We start from the raw sequence: 24,066 nt of genomic DNA, 5'->3' as shown, positions 1-24,066 counted from the left end.
AAAATAGATAGCTAGTGGGAAGCAGCTGCATGGCACAGGGAGATCAGCTCCCTGCTTTGTGCCACCTAGAGGGGTGGGATAGGGAGGGTGGGAGGGAGACGCAAGAGGGAGGAGATATGGGGATATATGCCTACATATAGCTGATTCACTTTGTTATACAGCAGAAACTAACACAACATTGTAAAGCAATTATACTCCAATAAAGATATTAAAAAAAAAAAGAAAACCAATGAGAACACTGTATAATATGCAGGAGCCTAAACCAAAAACAGAGACCAGGAAGGGGTCTTGGAGATCAGCTCCATTCCACAGATGAAAAAAACCAAGGCCCAGAAACATAAACCTCCTCCCCCAGTTCTGCATCCTAAGGCAGGCAGGATCTCTTTCAAGTCTGTACAAAGTGGAGAAAGGCCCGAAATAACATGTAAGGATTTCTAAGTACACAGAGAAACAGTCACTGATTATAAACCATGAATTAAAATATACGACAGGAGGTGAATATTGTTGCTAAAACTACAGTTTTAAGTCTATATTCAAAAACGGCTATTTCACTTATCAAGTACGTTTTCAAAGTACAAAAGTACATAGAGGACTAATTCTCAGAAGCTCTAGTATTCCCAGACTTCTGATGACAAAAGGTCATTCCTAGAGCCTTAAGGAGAAAGTGAAGCAAAAATGAAGTGATGCAGCTCAAGATTTCAGGATGAGTCAGAAGCACTTGCCAGAATTCAAGGATGGTTAAGGAGGAATTACAGTCACTGGCTTCCACATAATGAGTAATAACAACAGACATCACAAAAATAACACTTACTGTGTCCAGTCACTGCTCTGAGGACTTGATGTATATTTTACTCACTTTAATCCTCACAATAATGCTGTGAGGTGGATGTCCTTATTGTCTCCATTTTAAAGATAGGAAAACTAAAAAAAAAAAAAAAAGATGTAAAAAAAAAAGGGCTTCCCTGGTGGCACAGTGGTTGAGAGTCCGCCTGCCGATGCAGGGGACACGGGTTCGTGCCCCGGTCCGGGAAGATCCCACATGCCGCGGAGCGGCTGGGCCCGTGAGCCATGGCCGCTGAGCCTGCGCGTCCGGAGCCTGTGCTCCTTAACGGGAGAGGCCACAACAGTGAGAGGCCCGTGTACCGCAAAAAAAAAAAAAAAAAAAAAAAAAAAAAAAAGATGTAAAGATAGGAAAACTGAGGCACAGAGAGGGTAAGTAACTTCATCCAAGTTCACACAGCTAATAGGTACTGGAACTAGGTTTGAACTCACACCATCTGACTCCAGAGTGTATGCTCCCAAGCACTACACAATATTGACTCTCAAGGTGGCAGGGTCCCCTCAGAGTCCCAGAACTGCAGGAATGAAAAACCGAGGAAACAGAAGGGGTCACAGAGTTATACAGGTAAACCCCTGCCTCTGAGGCACCATTCAAAATATTCTAGAATGAGGAGCACAGGTGTCCTTCTCTGTAAAATCACCACAGAACACTGCAACCTGTTCAAGAGAATATAAAATTGAGGTTGAAAATCAGGAGAAACTTGAGATGTAGTCAAGAGGAAATAGGTTTTTTTTTCAAAATGGTTTCAGGCTGTGGATTTTTATCTAGCCAAATAGGAAAAGAAAATAATATTGTTTAAAATAGGAGTAAGTGAAAACAAGATCAAAAAGCAGAAATGAGTTCTAAGAAGTAAACCATTTTACACCTAATACTAGAAAAATGTGCACTCTCACGTCCCTAACTTCTAAATTTTTGGATACTGACAATAGAAGAAAAAAGAAAAGAACAGAAAGAGAAAGGACCCACCAGAAGTATGCAGAACAAAATGTGTTAATATATTAATACAGCTCATCTCTCAGTGTTGGGATTATTTGGGAGGGGTGAGTTGGGAGAAGTAGTATGAATTATGTATCAGGGAAAAAACCGCCATTATTTTCTTATCCAAAGAAACTGGCAAAGCATCTGTTGTGCCTCTACAGAGACAGAAATGCAGATTGCGGTTCTGAGCCTCTTGGCTCAGAACTAGTGTGGCCAGTTCTCTGGCCCCTCAGAGCTGTCCCCTCTCTCCCCCCATCTCCTACTCAGCATCTGCCTTCAATGTCACTTCTTCACAGCTACCTTCCCTGACCCTTCCCTCTCTCAGAATCCTGTGTGTCTCTTCGTACAACTAACCACAATTTGTAATACCTTACTTATTTGTGACTATTTAACACCTGTCTTCCCACTGGACCACAGGTTGGCGAATGACAGTCCATGGGCCAAATGTGGCCCACCAACTGTTTTTGTAAATAAAGTTTTATTGGAACACAGCTGCGATCACTCATTTACTTATGGTAGCTACTTTCACAGTACGACAGCAGAGTTGTATAGCTGCGACAGAGATATCATGGCCCACAAAGCCTAAAATATTCACCATTGAGCCCTTTACCAACAAGCTTGTCAACCCCTACACTAGACCATAAACTCTATGAGGACAGGGTTGTGACTGACTGGTCTCCTAGGACCATGCAGAACATCTGGCATACAAAAGCACTTACTAAATTTGCTGACTAAATAAACTTGGTAAACAGGGTAAGCAGTATGTGCCACTCGTTGTTCAGAGAACCTCACGTCTCTGTATTCATCGACTCCACTGTCCGCCAACCAAGGCAGTCCCACTTACTGTCCCCATGCCACTCATGCAAGAACAGAGGGAACCTGCTCGGGCTCACTCAGCCAGTAAAGGCAGCGCCAGGACTCAACCCCAGGCCATTCAGGTCCAGAGCCTGAGCTCCTGACCACAAGTCAGAGAAGGTGGTCTTCTCATTCACACTTTTAGTAATTCCTTAGCTGCAGACGTAGAGACTGGGCAGAGGGCCGCAGCTTCTGAGAGTGTCCTCTTGGCTGCTGGCCATCACACATCACCTAACCACGGGCGGGCAATACCCAGAGGGGCTATGGATGCCGCCCGTCCTGCTCAGAGAGCACACACATCACCTGGTCCCATCCAGCAACACTGATGCTCTCCCTCCAGAGAAGTCACACACTCAGACTCACTATCCCCATTTCATAAGTGAGGGAAATGAAGTTAATGGAGGTTAAGTAACTGGCCAAGGTCAAGTGTTAGTATGAGGCGGAGGTCAGCTGTGAACCCACAATCTTAATACCATCACGACTACAACTCCTGGCTCAACAATGCTCCTCTGCCCCACTCCAGGCTTCCACAGGAAAGCAGTTAAAGGGCATTTTCATTCTGTGCCAGGATAGCACGTCATTTCCATGCCTTATACGATACTGGGGAGAGAGAAACAACTCTGGAAAAAACCTCAACGTGACTTCACTGAATGATGTAACGCAGAAGCAAAAATGTCTGCAACTGAAGAAAGATGACCCTGGGATACATAATGATCTGAAGTCATCATAGGAAGGACAGTAAACAGCAGCTAGAGCCTCTGGCTTGTAAAACAACTCTCTTTGTGGCTAGACACAGCATAACAAAGTCCTCAGGCAGAGATGACATTTCAACTCAAAAGGAGAGGGGCTTCCCTGGTGGCGCAGTGGTTGAGAGTCCGCCTGCCGATGCAGCGGACGCGGGTTCGTGCCCCGGTCCGGGAAGATCCCACATGCCGCGGAGCGGCTGGGCCCGTGAGCCATGGCCGCTGAGCCTGCGCGTCCGGAGCCTGTGCTCCGCAGCGGGAGAGGCCACAGCAGTGAGAGGCCCGCGTACCACAAAAAAAAAAAAAAAAGGCGAACAAAGAGCTGGGTCTGTCTTCTAGCAGAAGGTGGAGGAGGAAGTATTTACCTCAGTCCCTGACTTCAGTGACCTAGAACCAAGAACCTCACTCCCAACCCAGTGTTCTGCAAAGGCACCAAGCTGCCTCCTCGACGATGAGGTCTCTTAAGCTCCTACTTTACCCAAAGGTACCCTTCTCATCGTTTCCCTGAAAGGCAGCATTGGTGTCACAGGATCCTGGCAAAGCCCCAGGTCAAAGAGGCCAAGTCCTCAAATTTAACTAATAGGGTGATTTCAAGTACTTCCCTCATCCCCCTCTGTAGTTCGAGCTCAAGGTCTTCATCAGTGAAAAACCAGGACAGCAGGATCCCCACCTCACAGTGTGGAATCCCTGCCCTTGCATCGGTACTGCACTACCAGAGATATTTTAGTCTAATGTACTGAAACCACCCTGTAATGTATTGATTATGAAACAAAATATAAAATTCTGTGCTCTCTTCTCCCCTCCCCAGACAGGGTGGCAAGGGGAGAAAAGAGAGGTAGCAGGAGGTCTTCACAGCGGTACTGCTCAAAGCATTATTGCTCTGCCCGGGAGCAAAGTTCAGAAACTGAAAACATGTACAATGAATGGACCGGGTAAGTTTGCACCTGTAGAGTTTGGTAATAAAACAACTGGACCCGGTGTTTTAAGCAACTTTGAGGTTTCTATTCCATTTTGCAATTAATGTTCTATTGTATTTTACAAAAGTATTAGTCTGTGACAGATTGAAAACAAAAATAAAACTGGTCCTTCCCTACAGACTTTGAAAATAATTGCCAACAGCAAAACAGTTAAATGAAATTGAGCTTGTTTTCTGAAATGTGTGAAGAGCTGCTCAAGCTCACTCCTAATATGATAAATGCAAACTAAAAATATACCAAGACACCATTTTCTCCCCCACTGGCAAAGATAAAAAAGCTTTTGGAGAGCACCCGACTTTGGCAAGGCTGTGGGCTACGAGAGTCACACATATTGAGAGTGGAGGGCAATCTGGCAGTTACAAATGCATCGAAGTTACAAATGCATATCCATTTCTAGGAAGTCAGCTGACAAGATACACCCCAAAGTATGCAAAATGATGTAGGGACAAAGTTGTTCCCTGCAGCCTTGTTTGTAAAAAACCGAAGACTGGAACACTACCTTCAAGCCCATCAGTTGGGGGCTAGTTAAGTGAATTCAATATGTTCAGGCAACTGAATACTCTGCGGCCATAAAAAAAGAATGAGGATGCTCTGTACTTACTAGCACAGACCCAACCCCAAGATACAAAAAGCAAAGGGCAGATCAAGACTGTTGAGTATATGCTACAAGCACTGTTTGTGTTTTTAAAAACTAGGAGAGAAATATAAACATTCTTGCTTGGGTATGCATAAGATACCTCTGAAGAGAAGCAGAAGAAACAGCAAATACTGCTGGATGCCAGAGACAAGAATTGGATGGTGGGTATAATTGCAACATACATCCTTTTGTACAATCTAAAATTTCTACCATGTAACTCATATTCACCTTTTCAAAAACTTTCTTTTAAAATTCTTTTAAAAAAGGAAGAAACTGAGCTTAGTCGCCTCACGTGTTTTTGTTAGGAATACCTAAGTGTACACCAGATAACACAAGAGGGTATGTTTATGCCTATCAGATGACTGAAAATCATTTACCACATGATGTGCCCTCATTACCAGGAAAGGAAAAACACAGTATCCTGACTGATGATTACAGAAGCTTTGCCACACACCCTCAGTCCTGCGTCTTCCAACAACATCTCAGTCGGAAATCACAGCTTCTTCCTCCTTTTGTCCGCTCCACGCACTTCCCCTCCCCGGGCTTGTCTCAGATTGGAAGCCACAGTGAGCTTACAACATGCTAGCTCACCTTCTCAGCACTCACCAGGAGGAATGGCTCTCATACAGACCCAGAGACCTAAACTCATCTGCCCAGAGCCACAAAAGTGACAAAGTGGCAGGATCGAGATTGGAACCCGGGACCTCGGATCCCGAGATCGGGGCTCTTTCCACTACAGCCTTTGGACTCCTTTGCTAGTGGGAAGGAGGGGGCTCTAGAAGAAAACTGCAATAAAATGGCCAGGCACCGGGCTAAGCGCTAGACACAAATGATTCCACTTACGCCCCACAATGCCCCAGGGAGGGAAGTTCTCTCATCACCCACATGCCATGGATGAGAAGCAGAGTCTCTGAGAGGGTGGATGATGGCCAGCTCTCACATCCAACCAACCGGATCCCATCCACACGCTGACCTCCCTCGGGGGGAAGCTCACCAGCCTGCCATCCGCAAACCAGTTTAACAGGGCTCCTCCAAGAGCCAGTTAGGCGAACCACCATAAAGAACCTCTTATCCGAGCCGATGTCTCCTGAACTACAGACCATGAATGCCCAAGGGAGGGGAGATAATCTTAGGTGGCACGAATATGAACATTTTTAACTTCAGCAACTACGCTTTTGATATGTATTTAAAAAGCACATAACCAGCTCATCAAACCCGCTACTTCACAGATGTCATAGCACAGAATGAGGCCAAATTAAAAGAAGCTGAACAGACTTAAGGACAACTACTAAATAAATAAGTTCAAGTGGTTCTGAGATATAATGAAAACCGTGGAGGACAACAAACTGACACTTGAGAATCACTGGTCTAACGAAGTGGATGCAGTCCATGGCTTTCCTCTAGAGGAAGAGAAGCTTGGGAACACCCCAGCACACAATACACACGAGTTCTAAACATCACTTTATTTGTATTTATTTTATTTTCATCCGCCCTCCACTCTCCACACCAGCCGGCCTCTCTCAGATGGATGAGGCAGGACCCCAGTTACCAAAGCATCCTGAAAACTTGTATCTCAATGACAGTGTCCTGTGGTGGCTTAACCTTGGGTTGACCACAGGCCTAGTTTGCCCTGAATAGCTCTGATTACACCTATAGATCAATGAGTATCAAATAATTAGTTTGAGCGTGCCCCCTCTCACTTTAAGTGTCTGACCTGGGGAAGAAATTGGAGAGCTGACTGGGAGAGATGTGACCTCATTCTAGCCCTTCACACTCAAGAAACAGTGAGAAGGGACACCCACTTCCTCAGCACCCGCAGTCAGAACCGCACCATCTGATGAATTTTGCCTCTGCCCTTGCCCAACCTCCTTCCCCAATCCTATTTTTCCCAAAATGCCCACTAAATGTAGATGGCAGGTCAAGATGAAAGGATCCCATTGGCTCCTGCAATACCAACAGCTCTGTGCTTTGAACAAACTGAAGGAAAATGTTCATTCGCTAAAAGAGAATTATGAAAAAGTAATATGCGTGAGGGCATCACAGCTCACAAAACGCTTCCGCAGGCAAGATATCCTTTGATTCTCAAAAAAAAAAAGCAGTGAGGAGGGTATTTCATCATGCCATTTTGTGTTGTAAAGAGATGGGGAAACAGGCCCTGAGATTTACCAAGCAGGATTTTAAACCCCAAACTGCTCCACTTTAGAGCTGTATGGAAAAAAGAAATTGTTTTCCTTTTCTCCGTAGGGTCTTAAGTGTGCTCCCCAAACCAGGAGCATCTGGTCACGAGAGACGATGCTAGAAAGGCAAAATCTCAGCCCCACTCCTAACCTACTGAATCAGAATCTGCATTTTAACGAGATCCCCAGGTAACTCCTGCAGACAAGACAATTGGAGGAGGGATTTCCCTGGTGGTCCAATAGTTATGACTCCATGCTTCCACTGCAGGGGGCACGGGTTTGATCCCTGGCCAGGGAACTAAGATCTCGCATGCTGCACGGCATGACGGGAAAAAAAAAAAAAAAAAGACAAGACAATTTGAGGAGCACTGCTTTACTGCAAGGCAAGCGTTCCATTCTCCCATGCTGCATCTCTTCATTCATTTATCCAATAATTATTTACTGTGAATCTACCACACTGTGCTGAATGCTGGGAAGTCCCCAGTGAATAAGATAAACGTAGCTCCTGCCCTCGTGGGGCTGCCAGTCTAACACAGTGGTTTTTTTCAACCTTGGGTGCTGATCAGAATCAAGGGTGGCACTTAAGGAAAAAATGCAGGTGCCTAAAACCCACTCCAGACCTACCTACACCTCCATACAGTCAGAAACTGAGGCTGACGCCCTAGATGCTGCTTCTCAGACAAGCTCCAATTCATGCAACCACTGTGGAGAACAATTTGACAATACCTAGGGAAGCTGCGGGCGAGCATATCCTAAGAGCAGCGTTTCCACTTCCAGGGCTATATCCTGGAGAAATGGAGGCATGTGTGCAAAGAAGACAGGAACAAGAACATTCACTGCAGCACTGTTTCCAGACAGAATATTCTGGAAACTGCCCAACTGTCCCTAAATAAGGGAATGAATAGGTAAACCATTGTGAAGTCAAAAAATACTGTTAAAGAGCCCTTAGAATGAATAAATAGAAAATAAATAGATGTATATGTGTCAACATATTCTCGAATATAATTGCTCAGTGAAAAAAGATAGTCACAAAGGCTATACAGTTGTACACACACAGATATACTGCTTACGGATTCAAAAATAGAAGTATAAAGACATGCATGGTAAACACATACCATCTTCAGGAAAATGGTCAGTTCTAGGAGGAGGGGATAGCAAAGAGATAGGGGTGGTTAGTGGTTTTTTTAAGGTAGCATATCTAAAAAATGATCTTAACCAAATATGATTAAAGTATAAGTCCGTTAAATCTGAAGGGGTGGCGTTTGGGTATATAACATATATTAAATTACATTCTTTTTTTCATACTTTTTTGGGTGCTAATGTTTTGTGATTTAACTTCTTTAAAATTACTTTCAAAAGCTTCACAGGGGATGTGATGTATAGCCAGGGTTGGGAATCCCTGTTATAGGAACATAAAGCAATAAAACTCTACTATTTAATATCAGGAAATACATCTACAGAATGGCAACGATCTATAGCTCTTGAAGTTAAATTACTACCTTAAATAATTTTATATAGATTTAAAAAAACCTTTCACATGGCAGATAATTTCTATAGGCTATATATTTTTTTTAGGAGGCCAAGGTTATTACCCAAGGAAAGCAACATTTCTCAAACTGTGATCCTTAGCTCACCTGCAACAGAAGGAAGCGGGAGTGAGTAGAGGAGGGAATATTTATTAAAATGCAGATTCCAGGTTTCCTGCCTTAGACCTACTTAATCAAAATCTCTGAGGGCAGAAGCCCGGAGGCTGAATTTTTAATAAAAGAATGCACCTGTGGGCACAATTCTTTCGTACACCGAAGAACCACTCAAGTATATTCTTTAATATTTTAAAAATATTTCATATTTTTAAAACCATACGTGTCTGCATTCAATAAGGTGACATTCATCATACTCTGAAAATTAAAATAAAGCACAGGGAATGTTTTCTAAATACTTGAGATCATAATTCCACAAGTACATTCAAGCAGATCCTGATAAAAACTGGTTTCCTGCACAGTGTATCTAACCTGAAGGACAAAGAAATGTATTTCAGGAAGAACATTAACTTCACGTTGCCCTTCTAACAGAACTTCAAAAAGCAAATGGGTGAACAAAGCTCCACAGGTCCAGCCCTGCTGCTATTCTCACCGGAAGAGGCCCCAGACACGATTTTCACCAAAGCCAAATTCGATTAAACAGGGCATGAACGATGTAACTTGAACTGAGGCCTGGCTAGCACAGTAAAAGATCCCAAATTTCCTCTCAACACTCAAGACTATCTTCTCCATTCTAGTCTATAATCCTTTTGCTACATTTTCCCCACCTTGTTATCATGTCCTCAGCCTCTATCTTCCATTCCATCCTTATCTTGCTTGACTTTTTCTTTGGTCTCCCTGATGCTCCCCTTCATTTTCCTTTTCCCTACGTGCAGACAAAACCAACACCGCAATCCTGACTTTCAAGCCCTAGAAAACTGCTCTCGAGCCCCTGGATTCGAGCCCCTGGATTTAAAACAACCCAGGGCTTCCCTGGGGGTGCAGTGGTTAAGAATCCACCTGCCAATGCAGGGGTTTGAGCCCTGGGCCGGGAAGATCCCACATGCTATGGAGCATCTAAGCCTGTGTGCCACAACTACTGAGCCCGAGCACCACAGCTACTGAAGCCTGCACACCTAGAGCCCGTGCTCCGCAACAAGGGAAGCCGCCGCAATGAGAAGCCCGTGCACCCCAACGAAAAGTAGCCCCCGCTCTCAGCAACTAGAGAAAGCCCGCGCGCAGCAACAAGGACCCAACACAGCCAAAAATAAATAAATAAAAATTAAAAAAATAATAATAATAAAACAACCCAGCACAGGGACTTCTCTCGAGGTCCAGTGGTTAGGACTCGGCGTTCCCACCGCCAGGAGCCCAGGTTCAATCCCTGGTCAGGGAACTAAGATCCCACAAGCCGTGTGGTGCGGCTGAAAAAGAAAAAAGAGAAAAAAAAAAACCACAGCACAAAGGGTGGTGGTGGTGGGGATAAATTAGGAGTTTGGGGTTAACATATACACACTACTGTATATAAAATAGATCACCAAGAAGGACCTACTGTGTAGCACAGGGAACTCTACTCAATATCTTGTAACAACCTATAATGGAAAAGAATCTAAAAAACAATATATATATATATGTGTGTATAACTGAATCATTTTGCTGTACACCTGAAATTGACACAACATTGTAAATCAACTATACCTCAATAAAAAGGTTTTTTTTTAATAAAATTAAAAAATAAAAACAACCCAGCAGGGACGAAGGGAGAGAGTGGCATGGACATATGTAACACTACCAAATGTAAAACAGATAGCTAGTGGGAAGCAGCCGCATAGCACAGGGAGATCAGCTGGGTGCTTTGTGATCACCTAGAGGGGTGGGATAGGGAGGGTGGGAGGGAGATGCAAGAGGGAGGAGATATGGGGATATATGCCTACATACAGCTGATTCACTTTGTTATACAGCAGAAACTAACACACCATTGTAAAGCAATTATACTTCAATAAAGGTGTTAAAAAAATTAATAATAAAAGAAAGAAAAAAACAACCCAGCAGGGCTTCCCTGGTGGCGCAGTGGTTGAGAGTCTGCCTGCCAATGCAGGGGACACGGGTTCGAGCCCTGGTCCAGGAAGATCCCACATGCCACGGACCAACTAGGCCGGTGAGCCACAACTACTGAGCCTGCACATCCGGAGCCTGTGCTCCGCAGCAAGAGAGGCTGCGACAGTGAGAGGCCCGCGCACCGCGATGAAGAGTGGCCCCCGCTCGCCGCAACTAGAGAAAGCCCTCGCACAGAAACGAAGACGCAACACAGCAAAAATAAATAAATTAATAAACTCCAACCCCCAACATCTTCTTAAAAAAAAAAAAACAGCAAAATAAACACATGAAAAGATGTTCAGCCTCACTAGGACACAAGAAATTGCAAATTTTAAACCACAAAGATATCATTTCACACCCATCAGACTGGCAAAACATTAAGTCTAACAATACTGAGTGTCTGCAAGCATGTGGAGCAACTGAAACTCCCAAACCTGCTGGCTGGAATGCAAATTGGAGAGAAATAAGGCAATATATTAGAGTCAAAGATGCCCATTTCCTTTGACCCAGCCATTTCCCTTCTAGGTATGCACCACAGAGAAACTCTAAACAGATGCACAGGGAGACAGGTTCAAAACTGTCATGGCACACACACACAAAATTCTAATGTAACAATAAAATGAATTAATATATTGTAGCACATGCATGTGATGGAATATTATACAGCAGCTAAAATAACCTAGAATTACATGTATTTGCATGGATAAACCTCAAAATCATTATTTAAACAAAAGCAAACAAATTGTTCAGCATTACAAACATGAGGAAGCAAAACTCAAATCTGGTTTATGAAGACCTACATATCTAGTAAAGGTATAAAAACATGTGATAAACACCAAATTCAGAAGAGTGGTCATTGTCTGGTGGGAAGGGCATGAGATGGGGAAAGGTTCACTTGTATCTGTAATATTTTATTTCTTCACAGGATGGAAGATACTGGGTGTTCACTCTTATCAGTCTCCATATTTTTCTGTATGCCTGAAATTTATCACCACCTAGAAAAAGGGCCCCAAGTCTGAGCTACTTGAGAGCATCTGGGGGTTCTGAGAGTGGAATCAGAACTTGACGGGGACCTCCCTGGTGGTCCGGTGGCTGAGACTCCGCACTCCCAACGCAGGGGGCCCGGCTTCGATCCCTGATCAGGGAGCTCGACCCCGCGTGCCGCAACCAACACCAGGCGCAGACAAATAAATACTTTTTTTTTAAAAAAAAGAATTTGATGGGCAGGAGGAAGGTTGAACCTACAAATGGAAAGCTCAGAGAACCAACAGGGTTCCCCTCTCACTCTTCAAACTACCCATGGCAAATAATCATTCTCAGAATTGTGGTAAAATTCCATGTAGAGGACTTACGACATCCCCAAAATTCGAAGCCACAATCCCAGAACAGAAATATTCCAAAAAGCCTTTAGTGCCGGGGTTGGTTGCTGACACAGAATTTATCTGCCTCAAGAAACGTTTTTGCTGGTTCATTTTGGGGTGGCCTATTCTCGTAAAAGATCAGCAAGGCCTTTCAAACCCTTAGACTAGCATTTGGTTCCACCACAAGTGAAGGTTTCTTGTAAGAAGTTACATTAAAATACTTAGGCCAGAAAAGTTAACTAGACTAAAAGACACCATTTTTTTACATCTCTCCCAATCGATTTGCTTTGGGCTGGCTCCGTGGGTAGGCAAATAAAACCACCAAGAGATACCTTTCTGATGATACCACAGAATTAAATACCATCATAAAACCTCAACTCATTCAAACTAACTAAACAGACTGGGGCAGGGGGGAGAGGGAGGGGGAAGACGTGAACTAGACAATCTTCTCTTAATTGCTCAAGAGAATCAAAACTGAAAATTACTTTCAGTTACAACCCAAACACACCAAAATTCCACATTAATGAAAAATAAATAAATAGGTTTTATTGTTTGGGTGAACTGGAACACACATAGTTGATATCCAGAAAATGGTATCACATTAATTCTAACTAAATATTGTCATTCAGCTTTGTTTTCCCTTACGATTCCAAGAAAAACAAAGAAGAATCTGTAGACCTAATTGTCAGGTCCTAACCCAACACAAACTCCTCCATATTAGATCTGAGAGGCCAGAAGAACAGAGTTTTTCTTTAAACATTAACCCATGCCACCTCAGGCTGCAATTTCTAAATCTGACAAGTATCAGTGGAGACACTCACACATGACCTTAACCTCTCCGAGCTGACATATTAAACTCAACTTACGATTTCCAATAATCTTTGACAACGGGAAGGAGTAACAGTAATAGAGGAAGAATCAAGTTATCTCTTCCAAATTTTGAGATTTACATATTTTTAAATAACTTTAAAATTTTTTTTCAACTATTCTCAAAACACTTGCCTCAAATAAGTAACTGACTTACCAACATAAAGTGATCTCTATAAAAATCCTCTAGCGTTGTTACAAATGTTTACTAATTTTACTTCCCCTTCATATCAAGGTGACTTCATCTATGTACAAGAATTCAAATCTGGCACTCACAGTGGTGTCCAATAATATCCTGGGGTTGTTCAATGAATGCTGAAATGGTAATATCTGGTAAATTCAATACAGTTTTAAACAAAGTCGTTAGCCACTCAAGTCAAGACTCCAGAAACTACTACTCACTAAGAAGTTTCTGACAACCAAAAAAATATATATCAGTCTTACAAGCTGAGGAAAAAAACTAAGGTCTCAAGAAATATAACAATTTGTCCAGAGGCACCATTAGACTCAGGCTTAGCTGGAGAGACACTCAATGGCACAGATTCCAGTTCTAAGTTACGCTGACCATAATCATGTCCTCATACCAAATAAAAAAAATAGTCAAACTTGAGTCAAATGCAAGTTATATTACAGAAACATCCTGCTGTGTTCATCAGTCCACTGAATCGCTTCTGAGATTTTGTTCAACCTTTAACCCTGTGGATACCACACTGCATTGAAATTGTTTCATCTTTACCAATGTTTTACCCACAAGATAAGAAACCACTGAGCTCCTTGGGGACAGGGACTCACCTCATTCAATTAAGTACCTGCACATAATATGTGCCAACAGTAACATAAAGGTCCTCAACAGATGGCCATTTTCAGGAACAAAATGTAATCTATTTTGACACACAGCATTTCTTCCGTGGCACAACTTACAGCGCTATTAACAAGTGAAATTAAGATTTGATGATTTAGGCCAATTTGCATCAGTACCAGTCACATTTCTAGAGGGCACACTTGGTTTCTCCTAACAAATGCTTCCTCTTTAGAAAAGTCCTCAGGCTCTTCAAACAGAAAATCTACCCCCAAAAAACCTTCCATTTGTAGGGCCATAAAAATATGTAGGAAGTTAAATCCATTGGTCTGCACAAAAGTCACAAGATTATCAACAAGGAACATTTCCTTATGTTTGGTAGCGGCTAGTACATTTTAAAAATTACAACACACCAGCCAAACAAGCTTTACTATCTCTGAACCAGACACGCTGTGTGGCTAAGCTGACAAGCCCTAAGCAAGTTGATGAAGAATCACTATGGCAGGAATTCACACGAAGTGAAATTAAAACAAATGGGAACTCCCATTAAACTGCCAATGGAATGTAAAACTTCAGTGGGGTAGGGGACAAGTGGGGGGATGTGAATGTTTCCCACAACCCCTGTATCTAAAACTGGCACAAGAAGTGTGGGGAAAAGAGAAGGTGTTTATTTTTCAATCACACAAAGGATTTGCTACAAGGTTTTTCCTGCTCTGCTGGGTCCTTTCTTGTCCGCTGGATGAAACAAATCCACTTCTCAATGCTAGGTCGGTTTGTACAAGGCTTACCTAGAAGGATGATATCTTTTAACACTCTTTCTGGACACACATCAGCCTGTTTAAAATAAGCCAAATGACCTGCTTAAAAAAAAAAAAACCTGCCACTCGTTCTAACTACGACTCAGACCAGCTGGGACCAAATGGAGTTGGGAGTGGGAAGGATCAGTAAGAGCCCCAGAGAGAAATGAAACAGTGAGGAGAGACCCATAGAAAACCTACCTGGAAACAATGCATCATCAAGTGAAGAATCTAAAGAGAAGTCCAATGAAAAACGTATGTTTGATCAAGTGAAAAGACAGCAGTCTCTTCATCACGGAGCCTCCTCTGTCGGAAGCAAGACTGGGAGGGGCCACGATGACCTGAGCAGCCTTTTATAAGGGGCGGAGTTAAGGATTCCCGTCCCAGCCTCCCTATACTGCAGTCAGCTTGGTTTGCATAAATGAACATGTGGGTTATCTTAGTGGCTGCTTCCATCAGGTACAAGAAGACATCAAACCCATTGTCCTTTAAACCACTGAAGATGACATAATAACGAGAAAGATGATGTTGATGACAATTAACACTCAATGAGTACTTGCTACATACTAGGCTCAGTAACTCACTTAATACAACAGTCCCATGAGGTAGGAACCATTATCATCCCCTTCTTATAGATAAGGAAAGTAGTAGAGAGAGCAACTTGTTCAAGGACAAAAAGCTAGTATATGTTAGAAGCAGGTCACTGAACCCAGGAAGTCTGACTTTAGAGCCCAAGCTCTTCATATCACTTACTCCAGGCACAGTGTCCATATAGAAACTAGAAACGTAAGACTCCCTAGTTATGAATTATTGGTTCCTCACCTCACCTGGGTGATGACCCTAAATTTGGGGCCTTTTTAGGGACTCCATATGAGATGCCAACTTTCCAGACACAGTGCTAGCCTGCTCCTCTCATGTCCTCCCTGCAGCTTGCCTCCCTGGCCAAGTTTCACTGGAAACAGGTTGTGACATTCTACTCAGGTGTGCCACCAAGAAGCCCCAACTGCACTGAGGGCCAAAAAAAAAGCAGGGACTGACTTCATCTTGGGACGAGCTAGCTCTCAAGTTTCCAGCCTGCTTCAATACAGAGAGGTGTCGCCACACACAAGCAGGACAGGAACACAACCAAGAGCTTCACTGCCCTGTAAGCCCGAGGCCACCCCAGCAGGCACGAAAGAGAGTATTGGAGATGCTCTGGTTTCAGAGCTCCCCTCAGGAGCTGGTCTTAGCAGACAGAGAGATGGAGAGGAAAGGCATCATCTTTTCACTGCACCAAGCGACATTAATGCCACTCGACAGGAAGGAGCAGAAGACCTGTCTCTGTGTGGAGAAGGAAGGAAGAGAGGAAATGTAAACGTGCCAGGAGCCACTCACCACATCTGGTCCTGCACCAGTACCTTTGCAGCTATCACTCTGGGAAGGCCCAGCAACTGCTCTGCCGACCACAGCGGTAGCCGCGTCCAACGGTGCTGAAAACTGAAGCCAGCACCAGTGGGTCTTGGTTCCACCCCTGAGCTAACACATGGCTCCCTAATGCTCCTTTCCCATGTGTTAATCTTGCAACAGAATGTGGGACAGAAGATTTATAAAGCTGGGTGATGGGGGAAGGGCAGCCAGATCACCTTACTCCCAGGCTTCTCAATCAAGCCTCCTCAGATTCCCTTTAGTGGCCTGTATTATTAGCTTCAAGGGAGGTTCCCCCAAACTGGCATTAAAAGAGCATGTGTTCCACTCAGCTCGGGGGAGGGGAGACTTGATGCGGGGCGGGGGAACCCTGGAGAGCTAAGGCAAAGCACACACTCTCTCATCCTGCACAGGAAGGCAATGCCTTACTCCAGGGGCGAGCTGTGCTCTCCAAGGCTCTGACAAGTAGAGGTACCAGCAGGATGCACCCTGGGGACCCAAGGGCTGGAGGTTGTTCCTGCAGGAAATGAAAACGAAGGGAAAGCAATGGGAGAAACCCAAGTTAAAGTGATCACCACGTCATGGACCCAGTCCAAATTGGAGCCCAGCAAGGTCCCCTTGCGGTGTCCACGCCCACCAGTCCGCGCTTAGGTCTACAGTGGATCAGGCAGGATAATCCTGGAGACCAATTCCACGCCCCCAGCCGGCCCCACCCTTAGGGTCTCTAATTGTTACTGCCTTATAACCTTGTCCCCCTTTCACAGATGGGAAAACTGAGGCATCCAAAGCAAAGGCCATGCTTTCCTAAACCAGGTAGAAGTTCACTTCCCTAACCACAATTTTGCACTTTTTTACAGCTCTATCACATTTCAGATTTCACCAGATACACCTACTGCCTCTGCAAAGTGAATCTTAAATACAGTTTAAGGAGTGAACTAAAAAATGAGATGAGGGCGGTCAGGGAGTCCGGCAGGGCTTATCTGTGGCAAGGACAGGATGGGTGCCCCCCCCCACCAGCTTCTCCTCCAACCCGGTCCCCCGGGACGTCCGGATTCTGCCTCCCCCCCAAGACGCTTCCACCGCAACCCGAGGGCGGAGGCGCAGCGGCTCGGCCCGGGGACCGGCAAGCGGGGTCCCCGGTCCCGGGGCCGAGAAGGGGGCGGGGGGCTCGGGGCCGCAACCGGCCCGCCCTGCCCCGTGGCCGGGAACTTCTGGCGGCGCCGCGCCGCCCCCGCCGCCCCCACCCCCACCGGCCGCCGGGCGGGCGTGCGACTCGGGTTTCCCTTTCTTCGCCTCGCCGCGCTTGGGGCGCGACCCCCGAGGCGGCGGCGGCGGCGGCGGCGGCGGCCACTCACCATATTACAGATGGAGGCGATGTTTCGGACAGTCATTAGTCTAAAGGTTACAGCGATCCCGCACCGCCATCTTTATAAGGTGAAAACAGAACCGGCCATGGTGAAGCGCTCGCGGGGAGGCCGGGCGCAGCGGCGGCGGCGGCGGCGGCGGCGGGGAGGCGGCCTGGGGTCCGGCTTTCAGTTTGGCTGGGAGAGGGAGGCCGGGAGGGAGGAGAGGAGGAGGGGAGGGCGGGGAAGGCGGGAGGCGGGAGGGAGAGCGGAGGGGCGGGGAGTGGCGGAGCGAGGGAGCCTGGGCCGCGGCCGGCGGCGCCGGGAGGAGGGGCGGTCCGAGCGCCGCGTGCAGCCCGCGCCCCGAGCGCTCCCGCCGCGCGCCCGGCCTCGACCCAACCCCGACCCGGCCCCGGCCCGGGTCCCCGCGGCTCCTCCTCCCTCCTCCGCCCGCCCGCGCCCCCGGCCACCCCGGCTCGGCCTCTTTTCTTTTTCTCTTCTGATGTCCTGCTTCACTCTGAACGGGTTGGAATGCGCGGCCAGGCCTTCGCTCGCGCGGCTGCCGCAGGTCCCCCGCGCGGACCCCGACGCGTCGGCGGCCTCCTCCGGCCCGCGGCACCGCCCGGGAAGCAGGGACCACGCCCGCGTGGGGTGTCGGCCGGCGGAAGGGGCTGCCCTCGGGCCGGGGAAGCGGGGCACGTCGCCGGGGACAGGGGGCCGCTTTCGATCATTTGTTCTTCTTTCCTGCCGCGCGGCCCCCAGCAGCCCCGGGTTTTTATGTTTGGGCGAGTGGAGGAGGCAAGGGGTAGGGGTGACTACATCCAACTTTTCGTTTCTCTCCGGGGCTCCAGCCAAATGGCACCCGCGGGGACCCAAGAAATAAATGGGGTCAGGACACGGGAGTGTCCAGAGCCCTGGACAGTGCGGGCCGGCTGCCTGATCGAGGGCGCCGGGAGGGGACAGGAATCTGGGTCTGAGGGGAAGCCAGCCACGGCGCGCTCGGCCAGTTTGTGACATTAGCAGGTACAAAGGGAAAGTCTCGGTTCTGGACAAGGACTAGGGACGGTCCAAGGAGCGATTTGAATCTAGAAAGAACGAAAACCAAACTTTTCCGCGTCTTCTAGAAATACCTACCTCTCATGCGGGCACCCAACCTCTTTAGGTTTTGAGAAGGGTCATTGTATCGGCTTACACACATTTCCTGCATAAAAGGTCGTGGGTTTTGACTCAAAGCGCGAATCCACACCATTTAGCAGATATGTTCCTGTGAAGTGGAGGAGCCCATTTCCGAAGGTGTGAAACAATTCTCATACAAGGTTGCAATTCAGTGCTTTCAACAGAGAAGTTGTACAAGCGCAACGCATGATAATTCTTAAACCAATATATTTAATGACAAATCGAATTAGAGGAGAAGTTAATATAATTGAAGATAGCTTTTATCTAACCAAGAGGAACATACTGGGAAAATAGCACGCTTCCTGTCCTCCATTATCTGTTTAGTGTTAGGCATTGTAAGATTTGAGAACCATCGATTGCTAACATCCCTAGGACCTGGGATGGAAATAAGACAAACAACAGCGACTAAAGTTTCCTTGGGGTCATCTTGGCTCTGTATACTTAATGGATTTAAGGAATAAATTCCTGCTTATGTTGAGTCATTCTGCCTACATCTTATTTCCAAACAGATCCTGAGGATGATGATAGCTCGCTTTAATTTTTTGCCATTGTCATTCATGATGCTCTTTACATTCGTAATCTTCAGGCACCAACATAATCATCAGGTAATAGATGCTATTATAATCGCCTTTTGTAGATCAGTAAAATAAGGCTTAGGGTATCAAGTATCCTACCTCAATCATGTTCACCAAATGTTACAACTGAAGTTAGTGTGCTAATCTGGCTAAGCACCTTAAAGAGAGGAGAAGGCAGCAAAACACCCAACTTACGGCCAGTTGGGTAACTGACACCTGGAAAGGTTTAAATACTTGAGGAAAGTCATAAAACAAGTTCAGGAGCAACCTCAAGGCTAAAACTCAGGCCTTGGGACTCAATTTCACAGACATTCCACTATGAAGGCATTAATCCAAAACCTTAAATGATATGGAAATTTTATACCATAATAGAGTTCAGTATTTCTGCCAACATTGGCATAATGGATGGCAAAGTCCACAGGATTGAAAATGCCATTGACATAATGAAAACTGAACATCACTCGATTACTGAATGCTACGTTAGCAAGGCATCCTTTGCATGCCTTTTAACAGCCTAAAGCCTAAAACTGAAGTGTTCAATATAGACAAACATCCAGATTGAAACTCAGGCAGTGAATTACAAACACAGCAAATCAATTTAACACAGCAGATCTTGTCAGACTCATGAATAATTAAATACATTTTTACACCACTACAAGGTTGGTATTCACAGATCTAAATTGGAAAAGGCATCAGTTGAAGAAGAATAATTGTAACCTCAGCCTTGTTCAGGGAGGAAACATTACTTGGAGGTGGTAAGAGGTAAAATGATGAAAATGTTGACAAGCTAATGAGAGAACTTTGAGGAAAAGTGTTCCACATATAGGGGCCAGCTGGTATAAAAGTATAGAGTTAAAACTGGGAAAAGTGGGCAAATGGAGAGATGGAACATAGGCTAGCACTAAACAGATGAAGGCACATGATCCAGGCCTGGCCAATGAGAGCACCTCGTGGCCCAGCCACAATGACTGGTTCAGCTAGGAGGATGTAATATAAACTGAGCCAATGAGAGTTGGCCCTGGGTCTTTGGGGAAAGAAGTGCTCCCCTTCCTGAGTTTGCTGAGCTGATATGATAAAATCTAGAGCTGCCATCTTTCCACTTGCTGAGAATGAAGAAATATAAAGCTGAGAAATGTAAAAGAGATCCTAACGACATCATTTATCCTGTGGCTGCCAGATCTGTATCCTGGACTCTTCAGCAACTCAAGGTGGTAAAGTCCTTGTTTTCTCTGATAGTTCAAATTGAGTGTCTGCTGCTCACAACTGAAACAATTCTAATACACCATTGTCTCCCTATGTCCAAAATTCATCAGGTTCATTCTGAATTCATGGTGTTTCCTTTTCCTCTCTTCTCTACCCACTCCATAGATTTTTCCAGGTCTTCCTCCTCTAGATCTGCCTCCTCCTTGATGCCGTCCAAGATTGCTTCCCACCACCACCAATGAACTATATCCAGGTGTTTCCATGCTCACCCTTCTGTCATTACCAGTTTTGTGTCAGTGCCCCCTCCTGCTTCCCCTCTTTGCTTAGTTAACACCACTCAGCCTTCAGATGACTTGAGACAAGATGGGATGCCTTTGTCGTATGTTCTTACAGCACCATCAGTCTTCCCTTCACGGACCTTATATTTGTGAATATGCTTATGCCATCTAGCACACAGCATGGAGGCAGTAGATTGGGTGGTTAAAAAACGAATCCTGGATCCAGACTCTCTGGAATAGGTGTATGATCTTGGGCAAGTGTCTTAACTTCTCTATGTGGAAATTTCTGTATCCATAAGAAGAGGCCCCTTCATAGAGTGTTACTATATAGAGTACAAAAAATATGCCTGACATGCACTAACCACTACATAAGTGACACTGCTATCATTATTGTGCATGTGATTGATTGATTAATGTGTGCTTCCCAACCCTCGTTAGATGTGAAGTGAGAGAGAGGTTTGTTTTTGCTCACCATTTTACACCTAAGAAGGACACGGGGCCTTGTCCGTAAGAGCAGCCAAGAAATCAGATATTAAATATTTGGACAGTTGCCTCTCTCCAAGTGGCCTGGAAGCTCCTGGACGGAAGGAACCTTGTCTTGTGCATTAAAAAAAATCTCATCCGGTCTCAGGCACTGTGCCTGGCACATTCGTTCCTTTCCTTTTTTTCCTCATTGCCAAATAGGTTATTGCAGCTCATGTGAGATGCAAGTGCTAGTAAACATTTGGCTGTCTCAGGGGAAAACATTTTCCTGACTGTACTTTAAAACCAAACTGGTTTCTGAGGATTATATTTCAACTCTGTGAGGAACTTTATGACAGCCTTTTCCCTTTTTCATCATGTATCAAACAAATCCTGAAGACATGCTTTGGGCCAGATGCTTGCTGTGTGAGGCGCCGGTGGTCCGAGGATAAGAGAAGGCAGTCACAGCACTCGTACTGCTCGATTTCTCATGTGAAACTGTTTATGAATGTCTTCACTACTTTTTGCACGTACTTAGTGTAAAATAAGGATAAGCTAACTTTGGAGTGAGTTCCTACAATGGGGAAACTGCATCTAAAATCATGCGTGTATTTATGCGTGGTTAAGATTCCCTAAGTCTTTGAAACAATTGGCTTATTTTGAAGTGCCGATTGAAATGCCATTGAAGGACTCAAGCTAGGTTGGAACATGATTCGATTTCTATTTGTTAATACATTTTGATTAACTGAAAGAAGAGATGACTGTAGCTGGCTACTGTGTGGGGAAAGACGGTTGAAGGAGAGCAAAAGGGCTCTAGGGGAGGCCAGTTAGAAATCTGTGGAGAGGGAGTCCCGGAGCTGCTGGGAGCCTGGGTTTAGGTAAGGAATAGCAATGGAAAGGGGAGAAGCAGATAGATCAAAGACATTTTTTTGGAGGTAGTTAGCTGAATTTGGTGATTTACTGGGATGAGGGACAAGGATAAGTCAAAGATGAGACCCAAGTTTCTGACTAGAATGAAAAGGAATGTCATTGTTTACAATAGGGAATGCTGGAGGAGAAGGTGCAGGTGTAGGTGGTTGAGAAGTGAACTTGGTTTCAGAGGTGTTGAGTTGGAGATAACCATGAAACACCTGAAAAGTTATATCAGGTACCACTGGGGCTCAGAAGAGATGTCTGGACTGGAGATAAACCTAAAGGTAATTAATATATAGAAGATAACAGAGGACATGTGGTTATGGATGAAATTGCCTAGGAAGAGTTTTGCCAAGGAGGTTTTCTTTTTTTATGAATTTACTTATTTATTTTTGGCTGCATTGGGTCTTCCTAGAACACAGGCTCAGTAGTTGTGGCGTGCAGGCTTACTTGCTCCGCGGCAGGTGGGATCTTCCCAGACCAGGGCTCAAACCCGTGTCCTCTGAGTTGGCAGGCGGATTCTCAGCCACTGCACCACCAGGGAAGTCCTGCCAAGGAGTTTTGTGGTTTTTTTTTTTTTTGCGGTACGCGGGCCTCTTACTGTTGTGACCTCTCCCGTTAAGGAGCACAGGCTCCGGACGCGCAGGCTCAGCGGCCATGGCTCACGGGCCTAGCCGCTCCGCGGCATGTGGGATCTTTCCGGACCGGGGTACGAACCCGCGTCCCCTGCATCGGCAGGCGGACTCTCAACCACTGCGCCACCAGGGAAGCCCTGCCAAGGAGCTTTGGCTGAGAATAGATAAAGGGCTAGTCAGAAAGAGCTCCGCCATGCAAGATCAGACGGAGGAAGAGCAGCCAAAGAAAACTAACACAGTGCTGCTAACGTGGTAGAAGAAAAGCAAACAAACATGCAACATCGTAGTCGAAAGTATCAAAAACAGCTAAGAGATCAAAGAAGATGATTAATAATAGTAACAATGTTCAATTCTTGACCAAAACTTTAACGTGCATTTAATCCTTCTGACAGCCCTATGAGGAAGGCATATATATATAATCCTCATTTTAGAGAAAACTGAAGCTCAGAGAGTTTAAGTAACTTGCCCAGATTCATTTAAGCATTATTTCACCAGAACCTATTACTCAAAAGTTCTTTGAATTCTATCAAAGGCACTTTGCATGGAACAGTTAGGATACTGGATATTAGATAATCCATATTGGAATGGATTCATAAATAAGAGGGACGTGAGAAAACAGACTAAAGGTGTTCGGCTTTCAAGGGGAGAAGAGATAGGGAACTAGACAACTGAAGAGCTCAAAATTACCTTCATGGACTGGGTCTCTGCCTTGTTTGCAAGCGCCTCCTTTAAATCAAATATTTACATCACTCTCCATGCTTCCAGGCCTGCAGCCTCACCCTCCGATGATTATTCTTCCTTCTATTTCAAGTCCACTCACTCCTCAAAACTCCGTTCAAAGCTCACTTCCAGAGGAAGACTTCCCAGTTTCACCTTTCTTGGTAGGTTTTTATCAGAGGTCACTTTTGACGTTTCTTTAAGATTTTTTTTTTTTTTTTTTGATGTGGACCATTTTTAAAGTCCTTATTGAATTTGTTACAACTTTGCTCCTGTTCCATGCCTTGGCTTCCTGGCTGCAAGGCATGTGGGATTCCAGCTCCCCGGCCAGGGAGCAAACCCACACCGCCCCCAGCCCCCCCGCATTGGAAGGCAAAGTCTCACTCACTGGACTGCCAGGGAAGTCCCTTGACGTTTCTTTAGAAACCTGAAATGCCTGGCACGATGCTAGGTGCACGCAGGAGTCTCTCAGATAATTGACAGGTAATTAATTCTTTACCTACAACACTTGGCTCACTTAATCAGAACCATTTTACTCACCACCCTGCTTTCCTGGTGGTTTTCTCTTTCCTCCAAGTTCTGATCTGAATTATATAGAATTTACAGCCCTCACGGGTATGAGGAGGGCAGGGTTTAGAAGGTAAGTGTGTGGCAAGGAAGTTGAAGCAAATGAGCTTCCCTCATTTAGAAGACTTCTAGAGAGATTTGGTCA

The 24,066-nt window shown here is 45.3% G+C and overlaps 1 protein-coding gene across 3 annotated transcripts in view; it reads right to left on the bottom strand.

Annotated features, from left to right (window-relative positions):
- Positions 1–17,614, bottom strand: part of USP46 (ubiquitin specific peptidase 46) — a 62,386-nt gene extending 44,772 nt beyond the window's left edge. The window contains exon 1 of one of the 3 annotated variants that reach the window (XM_060148196.1): positions 17,409–17,614. In XM_060148196.1, the coding sequence (XP_060004179.1) occupies positions 17,409–17,444 (36 nt within the window). In that variant the 5' untranslated portion in view covers positions 17,445–17,614. Of the gene's footprint in view, positions 1–14,850; positions 14,909–17,408 lie in introns of those variants that run through there. The other 2 variants (XM_060148197.1, XM_060148198.1) reach the window with 2 other exon arrangements.
- Between the last annotated feature and the right edge of the window lie 6,452 nt (positions 17,615–24,066).

This window comes from Lagenorhynchus albirostris, chromosome 4 (genome assembly GCF_949774975.1).
Source record: "Lagenorhynchus albirostris chromosome 4, mLagAlb1.1, whole genome shotgun sequence".
Classification (NCBI taxonomy): Eukaryota; Metazoa; Chordata; class Mammalia; order Artiodactyla; family Delphinidae; genus Lagenorhynchus; species Lagenorhynchus albirostris.
The sequence above is the reverse complement of the archived record's forward strand: the minus strand, read 5'-3'. Positions and strand labels throughout refer to the sequence as shown.